Raw genomic sequence first — 19,372 nt, 5'->3', positions numbered from 1 at the left:
ATGCGGGGGCTAGTGGATAGCAGCTGGATGAGGTTCGGACCAGCAGGCAGAGAGTCGTATGACTGGGTGACAGGATCTCCTTCAACATCAAAGGAGCAGGTGTGTAGAGTTCAGCTGTGTAAATCTGACAAATGTAATCCTTTATATTAAAGTTCCCCCAGATAACAACAACTACTAATAATAATAATGAAAGAATATTTTTGTGTATCCTTGTTTTTAAATTAAATGTTATAATTTTAAGATATGAGTTGTTCCAGCACTGATGCTGCAGAACCAACATCTGTTGGAATAACACCACAACACCTTAAGATGAATTACTGGCTCCTCTGCTGCTTTGATGATGGCAGATGTTGGTTGTTAAGGAAACAGATTTTTACATTAAGCTCAAAGTTGCAGCTGTGATGTTTAATAAATACTTTTATGCTACAGTTAAACTAAAGTTTTTTTTATTTAAGTCAACTCATTTTTTTCAGTTAATCTGATTTAATTTTCACCAGTTATACCCATATGGAAAAGATATATATAAATCTTATAAAGTTTTTATCTGTCTTGTATGAAACTTGTATTAAAAGCATACAAGAGTGAAAACACATATAAGATCCCTTGAAAAATTATATAATGAAACTTGTATGTTTTGTATACTTACTAAAAAAATATATGAAAGTAATGAGAAAGTGGCCACTTTCATGAGTAAATCATATATGTTTTTACTATTTCTTTTCCATATGGGTATGTTCAATTCAACTGAATTCAATTTTATTTTATATAGCGCCAACATGTAACTCTGTGAAATGCAGGGTTATGGGTCATCCAGGCAGCATTAACTAATTGCTAGAAAAAGTGAGGCAACAGGAATCAGGGACACTATGAGTGGACGTAAGAAGAACATGTTTCTTCACACGTTGTTCTCTCAAAGCTGGAGGGCTGTAGAGTCACCCTTTGTTTCTGGATCAAACCGTCTCAGGGTTATGAGTGATGAGCACTGCAGATGTGCAGGTGGGACAGCTTGATCTAAAATGAAATCAATGTTATCTCACTGCACAAACAGCTGCTGGTTATTATAAATTGCCCATAGGTGTGAATCTTAGTACGAAAGTCTGTCTGTCTCTATGTGTTAGCCCTGTGACAGACTGGCTAACTGTCCAGGGTGTACCCCGCCTCTTGCCCTGGAAAAGCTCCAGCCCCCCCGGCGACCCTGAAAAGGCTGGCTGGATGGATTATTATAGCAGTTGTAGTAGTATTCTACTACGAGACAGCCAGGTTTCTTTTGTTTGTACAAATTTGTTCATAAAGTACAAACTGTAATAATTCAACAATTTGTAAATGAAACATTCTGACACATAATTTATGCACTGTTAGTGAATAAGGGCCGTTTTTTGGTTAAATGGTACATTTTTACAGTTTAAACATTTGATTTGTTTTTAATGTTTTATTGTGAATAAAATCTTTTGGGGTTTTTTGGGGTTTTTTTGGGGGGGGGCTGGGTATAAGGTTATATACTTACCTGTACATCATTAGCAATCTGCATTAATTTGCACATCTCTTACATGAATGTTAGGGCTTACAGATGAATATGGAAGTTCTGACAAATATATCATGAATTCTTCTTTGCTGATCTCTAGGACAACAGTTTTTATGGACTCCAATTAGGATTTCCAGAAAGTTTGGAGCTGGTGGTTTACATTATCCTTCCAATTGTCTCCGTCCTCCTGCTGGCTGTCCTGGTTGGGCTGATATACCGCTGTTATTCACACAGTAAACTAAGCTTGGCTAACATCATCACTCTTGACCTTGAGGATGCAGAGAGCAGCGTTGAGTTTCTGTCCTCTCTGACCAAGAACGCCGAGCGCCACGCCAGCACCAGCTCCGATGGATCCGATGGAGTCTTTGTTATGGTCTACCTGCCTCCACCGTACGAGGAAACGCTCACCAAGATCAGCAGAGCTGCCAGCCTATCCAGTTCCAAAGATGTAGAGTCCATAAAAATAGAAAATATAGAAGCAAAAATGTGTCCAGAGCTCAAATCCACTGGGTGATAACTGTCCTAAATCAGACCCAGCCAACTTAACTATCATCCAACTCTGCAGCTCAATAGAAAACTAGCTTCTCTTAGCTCCTGTTTTGATCTTCGTACACATCAAGTCTTGTGTGTTTTTTTTTTCCCTCAACACTACATGTAATATCTCTTCTAGCAGCAGAGGGCAGTAGCAATCTCTGATAAAGCAAACAGTGTAAACAGATGCTGGAAAGGACCATCTAGCTGTTCAAGAGCCAAACTGGACTTAAAGGGAACAAATGATATGAATTGCATGCTGGTCTTTATTTACTGTCTTTACTAAAGTTGATTCTGTTCATCTGGATGTAGCATCTTCAGTGGGAGAAATGTTTCATTACTCATCCAGGCTTCTTCAGTCTCAGCTGACTGCAGGTTTACACAACCTTATAAACAATACATTTGCACAATGACTGAAACCAGCACCACTGAATGAACAATGGGCTGGGAGGTCAGTTTAACCACAGTTTAACAGTTAGAAAACCTGAAACTTATGGATTTCTAACTGCTTTGGGGTCAGGACGAAAGAGTTAGAAGCCAGAGAGATGCAGTGTTTAGAGAAAACGCGTCTCAATTGTGATTGTGTGATTCTCCTGACACACAAGGGATCACTAAGGGTTTGTGTTGTAGCGTCCTGATGACGCCCAGTTTGTGCTCCAGTGGATGATGAGAGTCAGACATTAAACACTGATCCGTGTCCGTAGGTTTAAGGCACACATCAGCTTTTAAATGTCCACATTACTGTTGTAAATCTCACGGTCTATGAAGGCCAACCTGCCATTTTTCATATCCTCCCTGGTGAACTTGCTGCGTTGACCCACCGTGTTAATGTGATCAGTGAATTGTGGTACGTCCTGAGATTTGATTTTCTCCAGGTGTCATCCACATACCCGATCCAAAGCTTGTTGCTGTTCCATGGTAGGATAACAAAGCCCCCTTTTCCACTTCTACCATTTGCAGGTTGGCCAAAATCGATGAAACTGGGAAACCCATGGCACAGCCATGTTTCTGCCTGTAGTACTGACCCTTATTTCTAAAATAGGTGTAATGAAGACAGTTCCAAGAGCAAAAAAAATATGGTAAGTGCAGAGAGTGGTCCTGTTGCTGAGGTTGGGATCACCCTGTAATCTCTTACAAACTACCTCCACTGCTTCAGTAACTGGAACACAAGTGAAGAGAGATGTAACATCGTAGCAGACCATTGCTTCACCTGCCTCTATAGTCAAAATCCGAGGTGTTCTGGATGTGGTGTTTATAAGATTGGGGAAACCTGGAGACTGAAGAAGTCACTTGAATGAGCGACGAAATGTTTCCCCCACTGAAAACGCTACTTCCAGATAAACAGAATCAACTTTCTGGGATTTCCTTATACCTGAACGATTGAGCATGCATCAAGACATTTACTGGATGTGTGAATACACTTGTTTGTGCTCTCAACTTGTTTTGGATTTTCTTTCCCCTCTGTGACATGTGACTGTGACATGTGTGTGTCCCCAAGGACAGAGTGGAACAGAGAGAAAGACAAATGTAGAAATGCAGGATGAAGAAGCTAAAGAAACTGCAACAAAGACTGACCTCTAGTGGTAACAAGCCAGAATGACAACATCAACAAATTTGCTTACTCTAATATGGTTTTAATACACTGTATGATGTACACGATCACATGTTATGATAATCTTTAGTAGAAATCTGATTTATGTTCCCAACACTACACATGAAACCATGATAGCGGTATTATTTGTAAATATGCGAGGCTGAAAAAAGCACAGAATTATTTTTAGCATTTGTTATTGTGTCATATATCATGTTTGAACAAAAAGATGTCTTATTATTGAGGGTCAAAAATAATTAAACTACAGCCCTTGAAGGGCTGCCAACAAAAAGGTCCTGCATTTGAATCAAGGTGGGATCAACCTTTGTGTGGAGTTTGCATATCATCCAGTACTTCAACAGCCTAACAGCCCAAAGACATGCATAGGGTTAAGTTAACTGGCGCTTCTAAAGCAACTGGGATGAATAAAAACATGAAATGGTTCTGGATTTTGTTTTTGCTGCTGTCAGCGCAGTGACACTAAAGGACACCTTGTTCGTCTCTGTGAGGCCAACAGCCTCTGACAGTATTTGACACCTTGCAGTAAGAACAAGCTCTGCACCATCCTGCTAGAACTGTTGGGGCTCTTGACAAAACTGAAAGTGAATTTTACTTGTCGAGTACATCCTACATCTATATTGTGTCTCCTTATGCTAACGTTTAGTAATCAACCTCACACTGGTGATGAGTGCTCCCAGTCTGCCTGCTCGGTCCTCTTTCTGGTTTTGTGTAGAGACGGGCAGGGTGGTTCCTAAAGGAAGTACACCTACTGGCTGACTGTTTTAAAAATGGCTTGATGCTAACAGCATCTTTCTTCCTTTTAACACCTTCGCATTCATGAACTCATCACATATATTTTGATGGTAACTGAATTTGATTGTTTTGTTGTTGCTATTCAAAACTCTATTATCTGTGTGGTCTCACTGTTTTGTCTGTGCTTTGCTCCATGGCAGTACCTGTGCCATAGGTCATTAATATCTCTACTTATCTACTTAGTCACTGGTTAGCATTTCTGTATTCTCCTCTCCACACTGCTCATCTTAATCCACATTTCCTAGATTCAATTCAGTTCTTCCAGACGACTCTATATCTTTACTTTACATGCTTTACTTTTATTTTATTTTCACAAATCACTTTACTCCTGTTAACATAAGATTCATCACTAACGGCATTCAGCAAAGTACTCAGCTGCTTGCTTATCTTTGCACTTATCCTGCAAGATGAGCTTAATCCTGCAAGAGAACAGATTTGCATTAGTTTATGTATTCAAATATTGCAATTCATTAGGAATAGCATATGCACTGATCTCAAATATCTACTCAATATTTAAATATTGAACATTATTAGTAAAAGCAAAGAGTTCATCTTAAAGGTCATGTTTTCAAAACAGATAAAGACATAACTCACTCTTTCGTCAGCTCCTTCCAATGGGCTGCCCTAAAACCGTTTTCACTGTGGAAATCATGAAAATAGGCACTGAAGTGAATTTCACTGAGTACTCACGGTTCCTTCTGTTAATAATTGGTGTAGTTGCAAACAAAACATTCAACTATCTAATCTGATCACAACAAAATCTCTCAGTTGTCATCATGGATCTTCGCTGGTTTGTTGCATCCTGTGACATCATACCGACAAATTATATAGAAAAGACAGAAAGACCTACACCAGATCGACGAAGAGCTTCATCAGACAGCGGACATCGTCTTGTATGTCATCATCAATCAAGTCTAGAAGGAGAAAAAGAAACAAATATTTTTCTAGTTCAGATGTAGATTCTCAGTTTAATTTACATCGTCTAGGCTTGACGCTACAATTACATCTGATATTCTATCCATCAAATTTTAAGAAAATAACAAGTGAAAGATATTAAAAATCTACCAACGTACTTATTTGCATGTAATGAATGATACTCACCCAGGCACTTTATCGCACAAATATTTGGTGATGAATTTGTGCCGTTACCACAGACCAGCTGATTCCAGAGCTGGAAAATGCCATAGAGCATGTCGTCCGAGTCCACAGAAGAATTGTTCTTCTGCCAAATGCCATCGTCTCTCAGCCCCATACTGACCAAACTGGTGTTAAATTCTGATACGTTTTCCACAAAACAGACGACTGGAGAAGAAAAGAGAAGCAAACTGACAAATATTTTTCAAACGACTGGGCATATATCTGTTTAATTTCCTCTGGATATTTATGGCTCCTAGAAGTTGCTAATAAGTCCATGACTTAGTTTTTCCTAGCACCACCAACATTTCAAAACATGTCTTTTAACATATCTTAAACAAACCCGAACCAGTTTCACCTAACATTTTTACCATTAATCTGGTTGATCTGGAGGAAGAATATTTATTTATCTGTGTTTGGGATCATTATCCTGTTGCAATGTGAATCCTTCTCAAAGATGACAAAGCAGCTGCCATCTGGCATGTTTCTTTGCTATCACAGTGGTGCTTAATAAGTTGCTGAGAGTTTGCTTAGTCATTTCACATGAATCGTCAGATCTTAGTTGTTCACACTAAAATGGGATTTCAGAGTGGAAACAGAGTCGAGCCCACAGTTAAAGTACCTTAATAATGAAACTAAAGCATAAGAGCAAGAGTGTGAGTTGGGCTAGCTTGCCATTTAAAGGCTACGTTCACACTGCAGGTCTTAATGCTCAATTCCGATTTTTTGATCAAATCCGATTTTTTTGTCTGCTCGTTCACACTACAAATAAAATGCGACAGCAAACTCGCTCTAGTGTGAACCCTCAAAGCGGCCGCATGCGCAAAAGAAGACGTCACACACAACGCGCTCTGTTTAGACCCAGAGCAACAGTATTGTTTCACTGATGGCCCTTAATATAAAGACTTCGGACTTCAGGTTTCCCAATTTTTGCTTTAAGTTATTTTGTTATTTACATAATAATGTAAATAACCTAATAATGATCCTTATTGCTGTTTTAGAGGAGCGGTGCTTCAAAGGATAGTTGCAGATTTCTGTCAGAATCTGCAGATTATACAGTACAAATAAAATGTTCACGTTCCTCCAACGTTGTCTTCCCAACAGTTTCACTAGATGGCCAGGAAGCGTTCGCGATGTCTTCTCCGGCGCTGATAATTGGCGTTGGTCTTGTGTCGGTGACGTAAAAGACGGATTTAATGCGACATGACCATTCAAACAGCAGTCGCTAAAACATCGGATATGTATCAGATTCAGTACCACAAACAAAAGTGACCCAGATTGGATTTGAAAATATCATATTTGTGCCGTTCACACTGTCACACCAAGATCGGATATGGGTCGCATAGGGTCAAAAAAAAATCGGATTTGATGCGCTTTCGCCTGCAGTGTGAACGTAGCCAAAGTGAACACCAAATTACAGTTTATATTAAAGATATACAAGAAAAAAAGATGTCAGGAATGACTCTTGTCATACTCCCAATTTGTTTACAAGTCTAATGTTTTGATTTTATTAGCTTTCAAAGACGATATGAGACTTAAAACAAATATCAAGTATCAATATAAAATCTAATTCCTAAAATACAATGCGTCACAATCCTTGGTTTCAATAAATCCATTAAATTAAATCTATTTCATTTCAAAACAGACTTCAGTGCATTGTTGCCACTTACTCTTGGCCACAAACTTCTCACTGTCCAGTCCTGAATCTTTTGCTTTCTGTGGAAGGTTGCTGGTTGCCCTGATCAGTTGGTCTCTCAGTTCACATTTTGACACAATTCGTCCGCCGGCCCAGCTGCAGCCCAGCACTACCAGGAGAAATATTCTGTGTACCCTCATCTTGAGTTCATCTATCGTCTCTGACTCAAAGAGCATACGTGACTTAGAATATATCATCTGCAGAGCCGCAGGCAATAGGCCATCTCTTGTTCACTTTAGATAAATGCTATTCCCTGAATGGTGCACAATAGTTATCCCCATCAGTAGCCAATATCACATGGCTTCTGAGCTCAAAAGAGGGTGTGGGAAGAAAATGATACGTCTACCTAAAACTCTCTTTTCTTGTTTATAGGGCATGCCTTCATGTAGCTGAAAAGACCTGGCTGAGAGTGTAAAGGACAGACGAGGTGAAGCTGAATTATCACATCATCAGGATTCATAATTTCAGAGGATCAGGTGTTTGAGCACACAGTGTTGCTACAGTAACTACAGAATGTATTAAATATAAGGCCACCTGATTCCTGAGTGCCGCTGTCATTTTATATCCAACAAAAAGAAGAACAATAACAAGTCCAGCAAAACAGCAACATAAGAAGAGCAAATCATCTTCACTCAGGAAGGAGACGAAAAAGAAGAAACCAAAAGTACAATACATTATACAGGCAGTGCTCATCTTCATCTGACTTGCAACATTACCTCATATTCCACAGTCCAAAAATTCAAAATGCTGGGTCAAAGATAGGGTTAGGGCTAGATCCTTTGTCACGGTTATGTCTCCACAAATCAACAGCAACAATGATCTGACAGATAAATTCAAGCTACACAAAGTCAACCTAAAGAATAGCCAAGTCAATGTGTCAATTACAGTGGGGCAAAAAAGTATTTAGTCAACCACCGATTGTGCAAGTTCCCCCACTTAAAATGATGACAGAGGTCAGTAATTTGCACCAGAGGTACACTTCAACTGTGAGAGACAGAATGTGAAAAAAAAAAAATCCATGAATTCACATGGTAGGATTTGTAAAGAATTTATTCGTAAATCAGGGTGGAAAATAAGTATTTGGTCAATAACAAAAATACAACTCAATACTTTGTAACATAACCTTTGTTGGCAATAACAGAGGTCAAACGTTTACTATAGGTCTTTACCAGGTTTGCACACACAGTAGCTGGTATTTTGGCCCATTCCTCCATGCAGATCTTCTCAAGAGCAGTGATGTTTTGGGGCTGTCGCCGAGCAACACGGACTTTCAACTCCCGCCACAGATTTTCTATGGGGTTGAGGTCTGGAGACTGGCTAGGCCACTCCAGGACTTTCAAATGCTTCTTACGGAGCCACTCCTTTGTTGCCCGGGCGGTGTGTTTTGGATCATTGTCATGTTGGAAGACCCAGCCTCGTTTCATCTTCAAAGTTCTCACTGATGGAAGGAGGTTTTGGCTCAAAATCTCACGATACTTGGCCCCATTCATTCTGTCCTTAACACGGATCAGTCGTCCTGTCCCCTTGGCAGAAAAACAGCCCCATAGCATGATGTTTCCACCCCCATGCTTCACAGTAGGTATGGTGTTCTTGGGATGCAACTCAGTATTCTTCTTCCTCCAAACACGACGAGTTGAGTTTATACCAAAAAGTTCTACTTTGGTTTCATCTGACCACATGACATTCTCCCAATCCTCTGCTGTATCATCCATGTGCTCTCTGGCAAACTTCAGACGGGCCTGGACATGCACTGGCTTCAGCAGCGGAACACGTCTGGCACTGCGGGATTTGATTCCCTGCCGTTGTAGTGTGTTACTGATGGTGACCTTTGTTACTTTGGTCCCAGCTCTCTGCAGGTCATTCACCAGGTCCCCCCGTGTGGTTCTGGGATCTTTGCTCACCGTTCTCATGATCATTTTGACCCCACGGGATGAGATCTTGCGTGGAGCCCCAGATCGAGGGAGATTATCAGTGGTCTTGTATGTCTTCCATTTTCTGATGATTGCTCCCACAGTTGATTTTTTCACACCAAGCTGCTTGCCTATTGTAGATTCACTCTTCCCAGTCTGGTGCAGGTCTACAATTCTTTTCCTGGTGTCCTTCGAAAGCTCTTTGGTCTTGGCCATGGCGGAGTTTGGAGTCTGACTGGTTGAGGCTGTGGACAGGTGTCTTTTATACAGATGATGAGGTCAAACAGGTGCCATTCATACAGGTAACGAGTGGGGGACAGAAAAGCTTCTTACAGAAGACGTTACAGGTCTGTGAGAGCCAGGGATTTTCCTTGTTTGAGGTGACCAAATACTTATTTTCCACCCTGATTTACGAATAAATTCTTTACAAATCCTACCATGTGAATTCATGGATTTTTTTTTCACATTCTGTCTCTCACAGTTGAAGTGTACCTCTGGTGCAAATTACTGACCTCTGTCATCATTTTAAGTGGGGGAACTTGCACAATCGGTGGCTGACTAAATACTTTTTTGCCCCACTGTACATTAACAACAACACTGTCTATAACAAAAATGATATTAAATAAATGTTTTAGTGTGTTAATACACGTGTCCATGGACTCTTCTCAACTTGAAAACATGAGTACAGCGGCAAAATGATAGATTAACAGAATTGGGACGAAAACAGGCCAGGCTTTGGCTTAAAAGTTTTCCCATTCTGTTCTTATCCTGAGAAGAAGCTTAAAGGACAGTCAATTTCCTGATGAAGACAGAAGACAGACAGAACACCGTGTACTTGAAGAATTAACAGCAGGTAAAAGACAGTGCAACTGAACTATAACACTGAAGACTCCAGCAGCAGCATGTAAGAAAACACTGGATGGAACATGCACTCTGAATTACAAGCTGGGCAGCTGAACAGTGAGATGACAATGTGAAAGCACCGGACAGCACTGGACACTGAGTTTCATATTTGCCATGCTTTGAGTTAACCTACGATGAAAGACTGAAATGATCAAGAGAGAATGAATGGAGAGAAGAAACAGCTGATTTGAGCCCGTGGTTGATCTGTGAGGCCAAACAGGAAACTATGAGAACAGGGACGAGGATTAGTGAGGGGTGAACCTGGACGTAGTACAATGAAAGCATATGAGAAATTGGATTGAAGATTGAGACTGAACTCATGAAGGTTTAGAAATGTCCAGAACATCACAACAGAAAGGTTAAAAAAAAAGAAAAAAAGATAGAGATAAAGAAATAAATAAACTAACAATTACATGAATGAATAGAAAAGACACATACAAATTGTTACATGTGAAATTATTTTTGGAGAGAATCAGAAGTGAGACCGTTTGAATCCACAGCTCAGTGCAAAGAAGCATGAATTAAACCTGATTAGAAAACACATAGAGGCAATGAAGACCAGCTTACACTCAATATTAATATGAATACAAATACATGCATGCAATGAGGACATGCTTACATTCATAAATGTGAATACATGACATAAATGTTTAAAGCTTGAAGTTGAGGAATAACTCAGGGAAGTTCGATGACAATAGAGTGATTTTTGTGAAAAGGAAAAAGTGATTGTAAGCTTAAAGTAGTTTTTAGAATAGTGAATTAGAAGTGCTTTTATGCCGATTGAGCAAAACAAGTTATTACTCTAGAAAGAAAATAAAAAAATAATTGAATAAAGTGGTAATGTTTTAAGTATGCATTTCTCTTGTCAAGGCAACTTCTTCTGAGAGGAGAGAGTATGCAAATTAGCTGAATGTGTGGCGACAAAAAAGAAGAACTGAAGCTTCCTGTCTGGCTGTGAAAGAAACGTGTCTGTGAATGAGAAGAATTGTTTGGTAAAATATATAATGGTAAAATACAGGATAAGTAAATAAAGTGGTCAGGTCTGTGACTAAGTCCAGTAGTCCAGATTTGTAAAAGACATTTAGAATTTAGTGATGATAGACAGTGTTGGGAAGGTTACTTTTAAAATGTATTCCATTACAGATTACAGAATACATGCCCCAAAATGTATTCTGTAACGTATTCCGTTACGTTACTCGATGAGAGTAACGTATTCTGAATACTTTGGATTACTTAATATATTATCATGCTGTTTACAACTACGTGAATGTACTATTGCTGTGATTTATTACTGTTACTGAAGGTCCGCGGCTCCGAACCGTAGTAAAGGGACCTCTGGCTAATACGGTGGGTTCTGTGTCGGGCTCGTAGCTGAAAACTAGCTTTACTTTGTTGTCTGGGTCAACTTTGCTAGCGAGAGACAGAGAGAGGGTTGAAAGGCTGCTCCAACGGAACTTATTGTTTCAGAGGAAAACACGAACACGGTGTACAGTCGAGTCTTAATAGCTTACTTACAACTGGGCTGTCAGGCACTCTTCTTGGCTGCAGTGGTTATTATTATATTTACATGCTTCCAGCTCCCGTTTCTGCTCGATGACAGCTCGTACTTTTCCTTTTTCTCCCTCCCTCGCTCACAGACACATAACGTGTATGGCAGTCCATTCTCCCTGCAGCACGGACTACACTGCCTATGATGCTACATTCTTTAGAGCTATACCTGTAGCATTCCGCCTATTAGCTTAGCACAACAACAACAAAAAGGCCTCTCTCGCCCAGGAAACACAGAGAGAGAGCGTCACCCTGTAACCATGGCAACCGTAACGTTGCCGCCTGGAACAACAGAACGTAGCTGTCAAACAAAACCCAAACAGTCCTGACCCGCCACAATATGAAACAGGGAAGTACCGCTGTGTAATCCATTTATTTCAACAAAGTAACTGTATTCTAAATACCACCTTTTTAAACGGTAACTGTAACGGAATACAGTTACTCATATTTTGTATTTTAAATGGCGGCGGTACATGTATTCCGTTACTCCCCAACACTGATGATAGATGGTTAGAACGTTTTTAGAAAGGGCTTAATGGGAATATTAATGTTGTGTAAAACTGTGTGGCTTTTAACAAGAATTTCTGTGTATTTAGCAGGTGAAATTATGTCATTTGACCTCAGAGTCTCAGGACGCTGAAGAATCTGAGGCCACTGAGATATGATGTGGGGAAAATGAACAGAGGGAGTGATTTTAAGTCTGATTTCAGATCATGTAAGTATTAGTTAAGCCAAGAGTCGGGCAGAACCTTTGTGGCCCTGAAGTTCTAATCCCGACAACATATTGTTAGATTAGTAAGCAAAACTTTTCTGTGATTAAGATTTTTGGGGTTGTTGTTTTAGTGATGGGTTGATTCTGACAGGTTTGGGTTGTTTTCTTATTTCAATAGAGGGACTTTTATTAAACATGGACATGTCTATAATGGGCCCTTTAAAATTGTAACAGAGAAATCCTGTCAGGTGATTATGTTTTGTGTTTTGATGAGCTAATAATCAGCTCTCTTGTTCTCATTTTCTAAGCAGGCCTGCAAGATTGAATTAACAGCGCTGTAAAAATTTTCGGGAGAACAAATTTAAGGTGACCTTTTCCAGATTACAACTGGCTGAGGAGAAGGCCGTCTGTGGGGATCTGATCAGGTTCTAAGATAATAAAGAACTCTTTTTCTAAAAACAAAAAACAAAATAAAACAAATGAATGAGCTCCTGTTGCTGAGGGTGGAGAATCTGATTAATAGTATCTCTGTGAAGGTTCTCAGTCATCCAGGTCATCATAGTCAAAGGAGCTTGCAAAGAAAAGCGTCTGGACTTCTTTAAGTTACTTGAAGACGTTTCACCTCTCATCCGAGAAGCTTCTTCAGTTCTAAGGTCAAATGGTGGAGAGTCCCAGATATAAACCTAGTGGGAGTGTCCCCCCACAGAGGGACAAAAGGATCCCCTGATGATCCTCTAATCGCCTGAGCCAAGGTGTGAAACTGGGTGTGGGTCCCAATCAGCCAGAGTTTCGGGTGAGTTCATTGTGAAACCTGGCCCCACCTTATCATGCGAATTCCTGAGGTCAGATGGCCCAGGGTGTGAGTGGGCCTTAAGGCGTCTGGGAAGGGATCTCAAAACTGGATTATAGATGGCAGAGAGTTGGTGTCGTAAACCACCGCCTCTGTTCAAAGATGGTTGCTCACAGTGGACATAGATGCTTCTTTCACTCCTCTTTCAAACCATCTGTCCTCTCTGTCCAAAATGTGATCTTATCCTTAAGATGCAGATGGACAGCTGAGTCTTGTCCTGTGGAGGTGGCTCTTCTGTGTTGTGCCATGCGCTTGTGAAGTGGCTGTTTGGTCTCTCCAATGTAGAGGTCTGGGCATTCCTCGCTGCACTGTACAGCGTACACCACATTGTTAAGTCTGTGTTTTGACATTTTGTCTTTCGGGTGAACCAGTTTCTGTCTGAGTGTCTCAGACAAAAAACTGGTTTACGACACCAACTGTCTGCCATCTATAATCCAGTTTTGAGATCCCTTCCCAGACGCCTTAACGCCCACTCACATCCTGGGCCATCTGACCTCAGGAATTCGCATGATAAGGTGGGGCCAGGTTTCACAATGAACTCACCCGAAACTCTGGCTGATTGGGACCCACGCCCAGTTTCACACCTTGGCTCAGGCGATTAGAGGATCATCAGGGGGTCCTTTTGTCCCTCTGTGGGGGGAAACTCCCACTAGGTTTATATCTGGGACTCTCCACCATTTGACCTTAGAACTGAAGAAGCTTCTCGGATGAGAGGTGAAACGTCTTCAAGTAACTTAAAGAAGTCCAGACGCTTTTCTTTGCAAGCTCCTTTGATTATTAGTCTCCACCGTCAGCAAATATCTTGTGTGAATGTGTGACTGAACTGTGATGGACTGACGATGTGGACTGAATCTTTGACTGATCGGACACTGAGACAAAGGTTAGGACCAAGGTTAGGATGAGTAAATGTTGACAAACAATTAACCAAAGGGGATGGGAAGAGAAAGGGGATGCTTTGCTTTGCTTTTGGCAGGGGCAGGAGGAGAAGAGAGAGAGGGAGACTGGAGGTTCACATGAGGGTGTGGAGCTGGAGACTTAATCTTGCGGCTGGTAATTTTCGGTTGCTGATGTTTGCTTAAGAAAATTCGGTTTTATTGACTGGGTTTAGATTATGGTATTACATTATATTGTTGGGAAAATGCCAAATGCTAAAGGGGAGAAAATTTTTGACATTACTAATGTCACCATTAACCAAAGTCGGCCCCTGTAGAAGTGTGAAAACGAGAAATTAAAATTTATAACAAAGTTTACCTAAGAGAATTCAGGATGTGCTGAATAAAAGCAGCCATACCAAATATTGACTTTCACGTTGGTTGGAATTGTACAAGCCCCAGTTTTGCCTTATATGCTGTATATGGTGTTTATTGTTTGGGTTTTCTTCCATTGTAGTTTGATGTAAAAGCAGACTGGCCTGTCCTGACTAGGACAGAAAGAGCGACCCCCTCTGGACAGGAGGCACTTCTGCAGACGTCAGACTAGTTCACTGTTGCTCAAACAGAGAAGAGACGAGTCCAGTGATCTTGTTTCCATGTCCTATGCACTGAATGGGTTTTGTTTCCTTTATTGCTGCTCATCTTATTTGATATAATAAAATAAAAGGAATCATAGGAAAGCAGATTGCTTAGTATATCATCACTAATTAAGGCGCATATATTATCATCAAACTGTTTAAATCAAGAGAGACATATCCAGGCTACCCTCAGGGTCTAGCGATTCTGTCTGAAAATACAGCTCCAAATGAACTGAAATAAAATAATATCATTAAAATGAAAAAGAAAACAGTTCTTCATAATGAATGTGAGACGTCCCTAAAGACAAACCTGTTTGATGAAAAGAAAAAGACAACAGTTATTGCCTTTTTTGTTCTTGTTGCATTTATTTCATTCATCTTTCTTTAGACAGACTTGTTTGTGTTATATTGTATTCCAGTCAGCAGTGTTTGGGATTTTACATCATACTTATATGAATTTAAAGGAAAATACTAGACAGACGTGTAGCAGTATGATTGTAATCACTTGATAAACCTGTCAATATGATATTTATATGCTATAAATAGTATAAGTGATAGTTAACACTTCATTAACATAATGTGGGCCTTTAGCTTCCCAGATTTACAGCTTTGATGAAATTGATTGTATGTGTGTATGATTAGAGAACTTCGGGAAGAATAGCTAAGGCTGCTGGTAATGGTAAGCCTAAAACCAACAACAAAACACACAATAGGTGACTGTTGTTCTCTTATCTTCAGTGTTGGTTTGTTTATTTCAACAAAGTAACTGTATTCTAAATACCACCTTTTTAAACGGTAACTGTAACGGAATACAATTACTCATATTTTGTATTTTAAATACGTAACGGCGGTACATGTATTCCGTTACTCCCCAACACTGCTTATCTTATACCAAAGTATCTGCTGTGTGGCAAATTAAAGGAAAGAATTGAACACTGAATGCCACAGAACAATGAAACTACACTGGTGACACACGATGGCGGCCCAACACCTTAACTTAAACACTTTATATTACCAACTGCTGTATAATATATGTACTGTGAATAAACCAATCAATTAATGTATCACACTGTGAGGGGCCAAGCAGCCAAAGCAAAGAGGACACAGGCAAAGAAGTGTATTCAAAAAGGGTTTTCTTTATTTTAACCCTCAAAAAGTTCAAAATTAACGAAATTCAAATAACATACTTAGCAGGCCCATAAAAGAGGTCAACTAAATATAACTCTACAAAAAGGAATTTCCAGAAACTTAAACAAAACAAAGTGAGACACAACTTAACTCACAAGCTGACCTAATTACAAAGACACATGAGGGTAGCTTTTATAATGATTTGGCCAAACCATTTACACACAATAGGGGGGGAAACAAAAACACACTAATATTAACTAAGCACAGAATAGCCTAACTAAACCTAAAACACCCCTGCTCCTGGTAAGCCCATGGTTGGTCCTGCTGAGCAGGCATTTTGTTCCCAGAGTCCTCAGCCACGCCTTTTGCCCAGACAGGAAACAGCCACCGCCCAAACCCAGGTAACTCAAAGAAAGAGAAACATAATTAATATAACAAAACATTTTAGAAAAACCACACAATGTTAGTATGTGCGCGCCTCATAATATCAGTGTTAGGTTTAACCAAATGATTAATGAATTATATTAATGAAGAAAACTGCAAAGCAAACTAATAAAGTGAAAAATGGACTAATTTACCCCTGTGTGGCTGATGCCTTCACACACACATCACGTGATATTTATAGTATTTTATCCGACTTGTGAGTATTTTGTTGAATCGAAACTTACCAAAAGTAACGAGTCTTGAGAAAACAATCAATGTCATCAGTTATGTCGTTATCAGCAAAAGCTTAAGGAAAAAAGAAATTGTTTTTAATATGCAAAGTAAAAGAAAAAACGTGCTTAAGTGAATTCCTGTTTTTTCTGTTTGCTTCTGGTGCAAGGACTTACCTGTGCAGTTGGTTCTGCACACATTTCTGGACCAGCAATAAGCAGAATAACAGAAATGGCTGTCAGAGAGCTGGAAGAGCCCATCAAGGCCCAGGGACCAAAGCTTGATTACGTTTCCCACTTGTCTCTTCTGCCATCTTGACCACCTCACTGCTCTCACTGTTGTCATCCATGATACGGTTATCATCTCGCTCCATCTCCTCCTCATCAAACACGTTTTCCTCCTGCTGGAGCAGTTCTGCCATGGACATCTCATTGTTGTTTGAATTAGCGTCTCGCTGTCTTCTTTTGCTGCCAGCCGTGGTGGTTGATTCCAGAGTTGTTTCTGGGAGAATGGTGGTTGATCTTGCGTTGGCGGTAGTTTTTGGACTGGTAACAAATTTGCTGTTCGTTGTTTCAATGGCCGGTTCTTCAGTTGTCATTTCATTGACTCTTGTTGTGGAGGGGGTTTCAACCACTTGAGGTTCAGGTGTCGTGCGCTTGCCATAGACCTTAATCAACTCAGTGTTCAGGCTAGACCGCTTCTCCAATTCACAGACAACTGCAGCAAACCAGTCATGCAAGCAAAGAGCAGAGAACAAACAAGGAAACAAACAAAAAAAGATTAAAAGGGTGACAGGCAGTACAATTCATTGTCTTTATTCAATCTCCAAAATCATTGTGCTTTTAGTTTTATTTAGTCTTTATTTTTTCCAGTCACTGAGGCCACAAAAACACCATATTATCTTTCATGTTCACGGGCAGATGAGTAGGCAAACCGGTTGTGATGGCATGCCACACATGGTAAGCTCCACACCTCACCACCCGTTGATTCACCTTAGTTTAATTTACGGTCACTACTTTAAAATATTCTACTTATTGTTCAATATTGTTTCTTTATTAAATGTATCCATGTTTCAATCACACCTTCCAATGTTTATATGGCGTGCACACATATTAACCTTGCAAGGTCAAAGTTCTGTTTTATGTTATATTAATACATCTTTCTTTGTTTGAGTTACCTGGGGGTTGGCGTCTCCTCCTGTCTGGCAAAGGGCTGGGAGAGCTGAAGTACCGCTGACAGCCTAATTGGATTGCACCACATGCTTCATTGCCTGGGGGGTGTTTCATGTTTGTTTAATTGTTTTGTATTAGTTGGTTATATGGCAGCCATCTTGTTTTCCCCCGTGTGTGTCATTTGGTTTAGCTAAACCAGTATTTAAGTTCCCCCGTGTGTCATTTCAGCAGGTCAGTTTATCATATGTTTGTTTGAGGTTTTGTTAACTATTATCTTGAGTTTAGTCTATTGAGTTGACCTCTTTTATTGGTCTGCCTGTTTAAGTTTTGGCTTTGTTAAAAATATTTTCATATTTTTGGGTCAATAAAATCCCTTTTTTGAATTAAAACCACCTGTGTCCTTTATGCTTTACTGCTTGGTCCCTGACACCGGTCTAGGCTCTCCAGCGTCCCTCCACAGAAGCCAAATGAACATTACAACAAACTAAAAGAGATTATTTTATTGTGTTTTTGACATGGAGCTCTTCTCTGTCTCATTGTAGTCTCTTAAAGGTAAAAAAGGAATTTTTTGCACTTTGTTTGATTTTGACTTTTAGTTTTTAAGGTCTATTTAACCCTTTTCAGTTTCTTTGTTGTCTTTTTGCTTTATTCTCATTTTGTCATTTCTATAGTCGGCTTACTTGCATTTCTGTTCAGATATGATACACTGGACCCTCTGGCCTGCCCCTAGTCTGTTCACACCAACCACACATCTATATGTAGCCCCAACACCAAAGATGAAAGTTAATATTAGAAGATTCTTCAAAGCTCTGGATTAAAGTCATAACAACAACTTATTGCACCGTACTGCATCTGTGCAGTTGATAAGTCAAATTATAGACAAATAATACAACATGAATGATTAACATTAAAAATATATTATTTTAATATTTGCCTGAAAACTGTCATGGAGTAGAAATGTAATTGGCTACTTTCCACCATTATCCATAGTTTTGACTCAGCAGTTAAATAATTGATGTCCCTGGAGGTCATGAACTGACTTGAAACGTGGGAGTCATATTTAACCTCACCTCTTCTCATGCATCTCTGTATTTCTCCAGTGTCCTGGGCAGTTTGAGACCCTCTCCAAGCTCGTCTCTGAGCTCACATTTGGAGACAGTCCGGCTCTAAGAGAGCTGGGCAGCAGAACTGCCACAGCCAGCAGGACTAACAGACCAAGCTTCATATCAGCAGCTTGTGTGGACAGAAAAGAGAAAATGAAAACACTGCAGGAAATTACTAAAAAATAATTTTAGTTTGGCACAAATTTTTATTAAAAATAGAACATAAGAAGCTGCTTTAAACTTCAGATTTTATGTTGTTATATGTTAGTTAGCGCTTTCCTTTAGTTATGGTCTTCAGGAGGAAGCAGTGAGAGAAAATCAGAACGTCACCTGAAACGTCAGCTGTTATGCCAAAATAAGTTATCCTTCCCAGAAGAACTCTGTGCCAGAAAATAGTAAAACTTTCATGTAGGTTCATTTAATTATTAATATGTCCTGCAAACTTTTACACATAGAAAACTCTTGACTGAAAAAAACATGTCTACTTAATTAATTAGATAATTAATTAAATGTATTATAGATTTTTTAAGTAAAAACCTCATGAGTGAGGTGAGACACTTTTCCCCTAAATTCAGTAAAAGTTAAGCAGTGCTAA

The 19,372-nt window shown here is 39.7% G+C and overlaps 3 protein-coding genes across 3 annotated transcripts; 1 reads left to right on the top strand and 2 right to left on the bottom strand.

Annotated features, from left to right (window-relative positions):
- On the top strand, window positions 1-2,036 carry LOC118455450 (uncharacterized). The gene is made up of 2 exons (XM_087842451.1): window positions 1-99; window positions 1,623-2,036. Exons 1-2 carry the CDS (start codon window positions 1-3, stop codon window positions 2,034-2,036), a joined length of 513 nt encoding a protein of 170 aa, XP_087698577.1.
- A 2,357-nt stretch (window positions 2,037-4,393) lies between these two features.
- On the bottom strand, window positions 4,394-7,484 carry LOC102791000 (lysozyme C, milk isozyme). The gene is made up of 5 exons (XM_006806121.3): window positions 7,262-7,484; window positions 5,559-5,759; window positions 5,308-5,371; window positions 5,052-5,096; window positions 4,394-4,876 (listed from the first exon to the last, which is right to left on the bottom strand). Exons 1-5 carry the CDS (start codon window positions 7,482-7,484, stop codon window positions 4,807-4,809), a joined length of 603 nt encoding a protein of 200 aa, XP_006806184.3. The 3' UTR covers window positions 4,394-4,806.
- Window positions 7,485-16,512: 9,028 nt separating this feature from the next.
- Window positions 16,513-18,899, bottom strand: LOC148102391 (uncharacterized). The gene is given in 5 exon segments (XM_087842381.1): window positions 16,513-16,577; window positions 16,679-16,837; window positions 16,974-17,235; window positions 18,766-18,848; window positions 18,851-18,899. Coding segments are annotated over 5 exon segments (618 nt in total).
- Between the last annotated feature and the right edge of the window lie 473 nt (window positions 18,900-19,372).

The sequence above is a fragment of the Neolamprologus brichardi genome, chromosome 6, assembly GCF_056152115.1.
Source record: "Neolamprologus brichardi isolate AB-2024 chromosome 6, ASM5615211v1, whole genome shotgun sequence".
In the NCBI taxonomy this organism is placed as follows: Eukaryota; Metazoa; Chordata; class Actinopteri; order Cichliformes; family Cichlidae; genus Neolamprologus; species Neolamprologus brichardi.
This window is presented reverse-complemented; position numbering and strand designations above follow the sequence as displayed.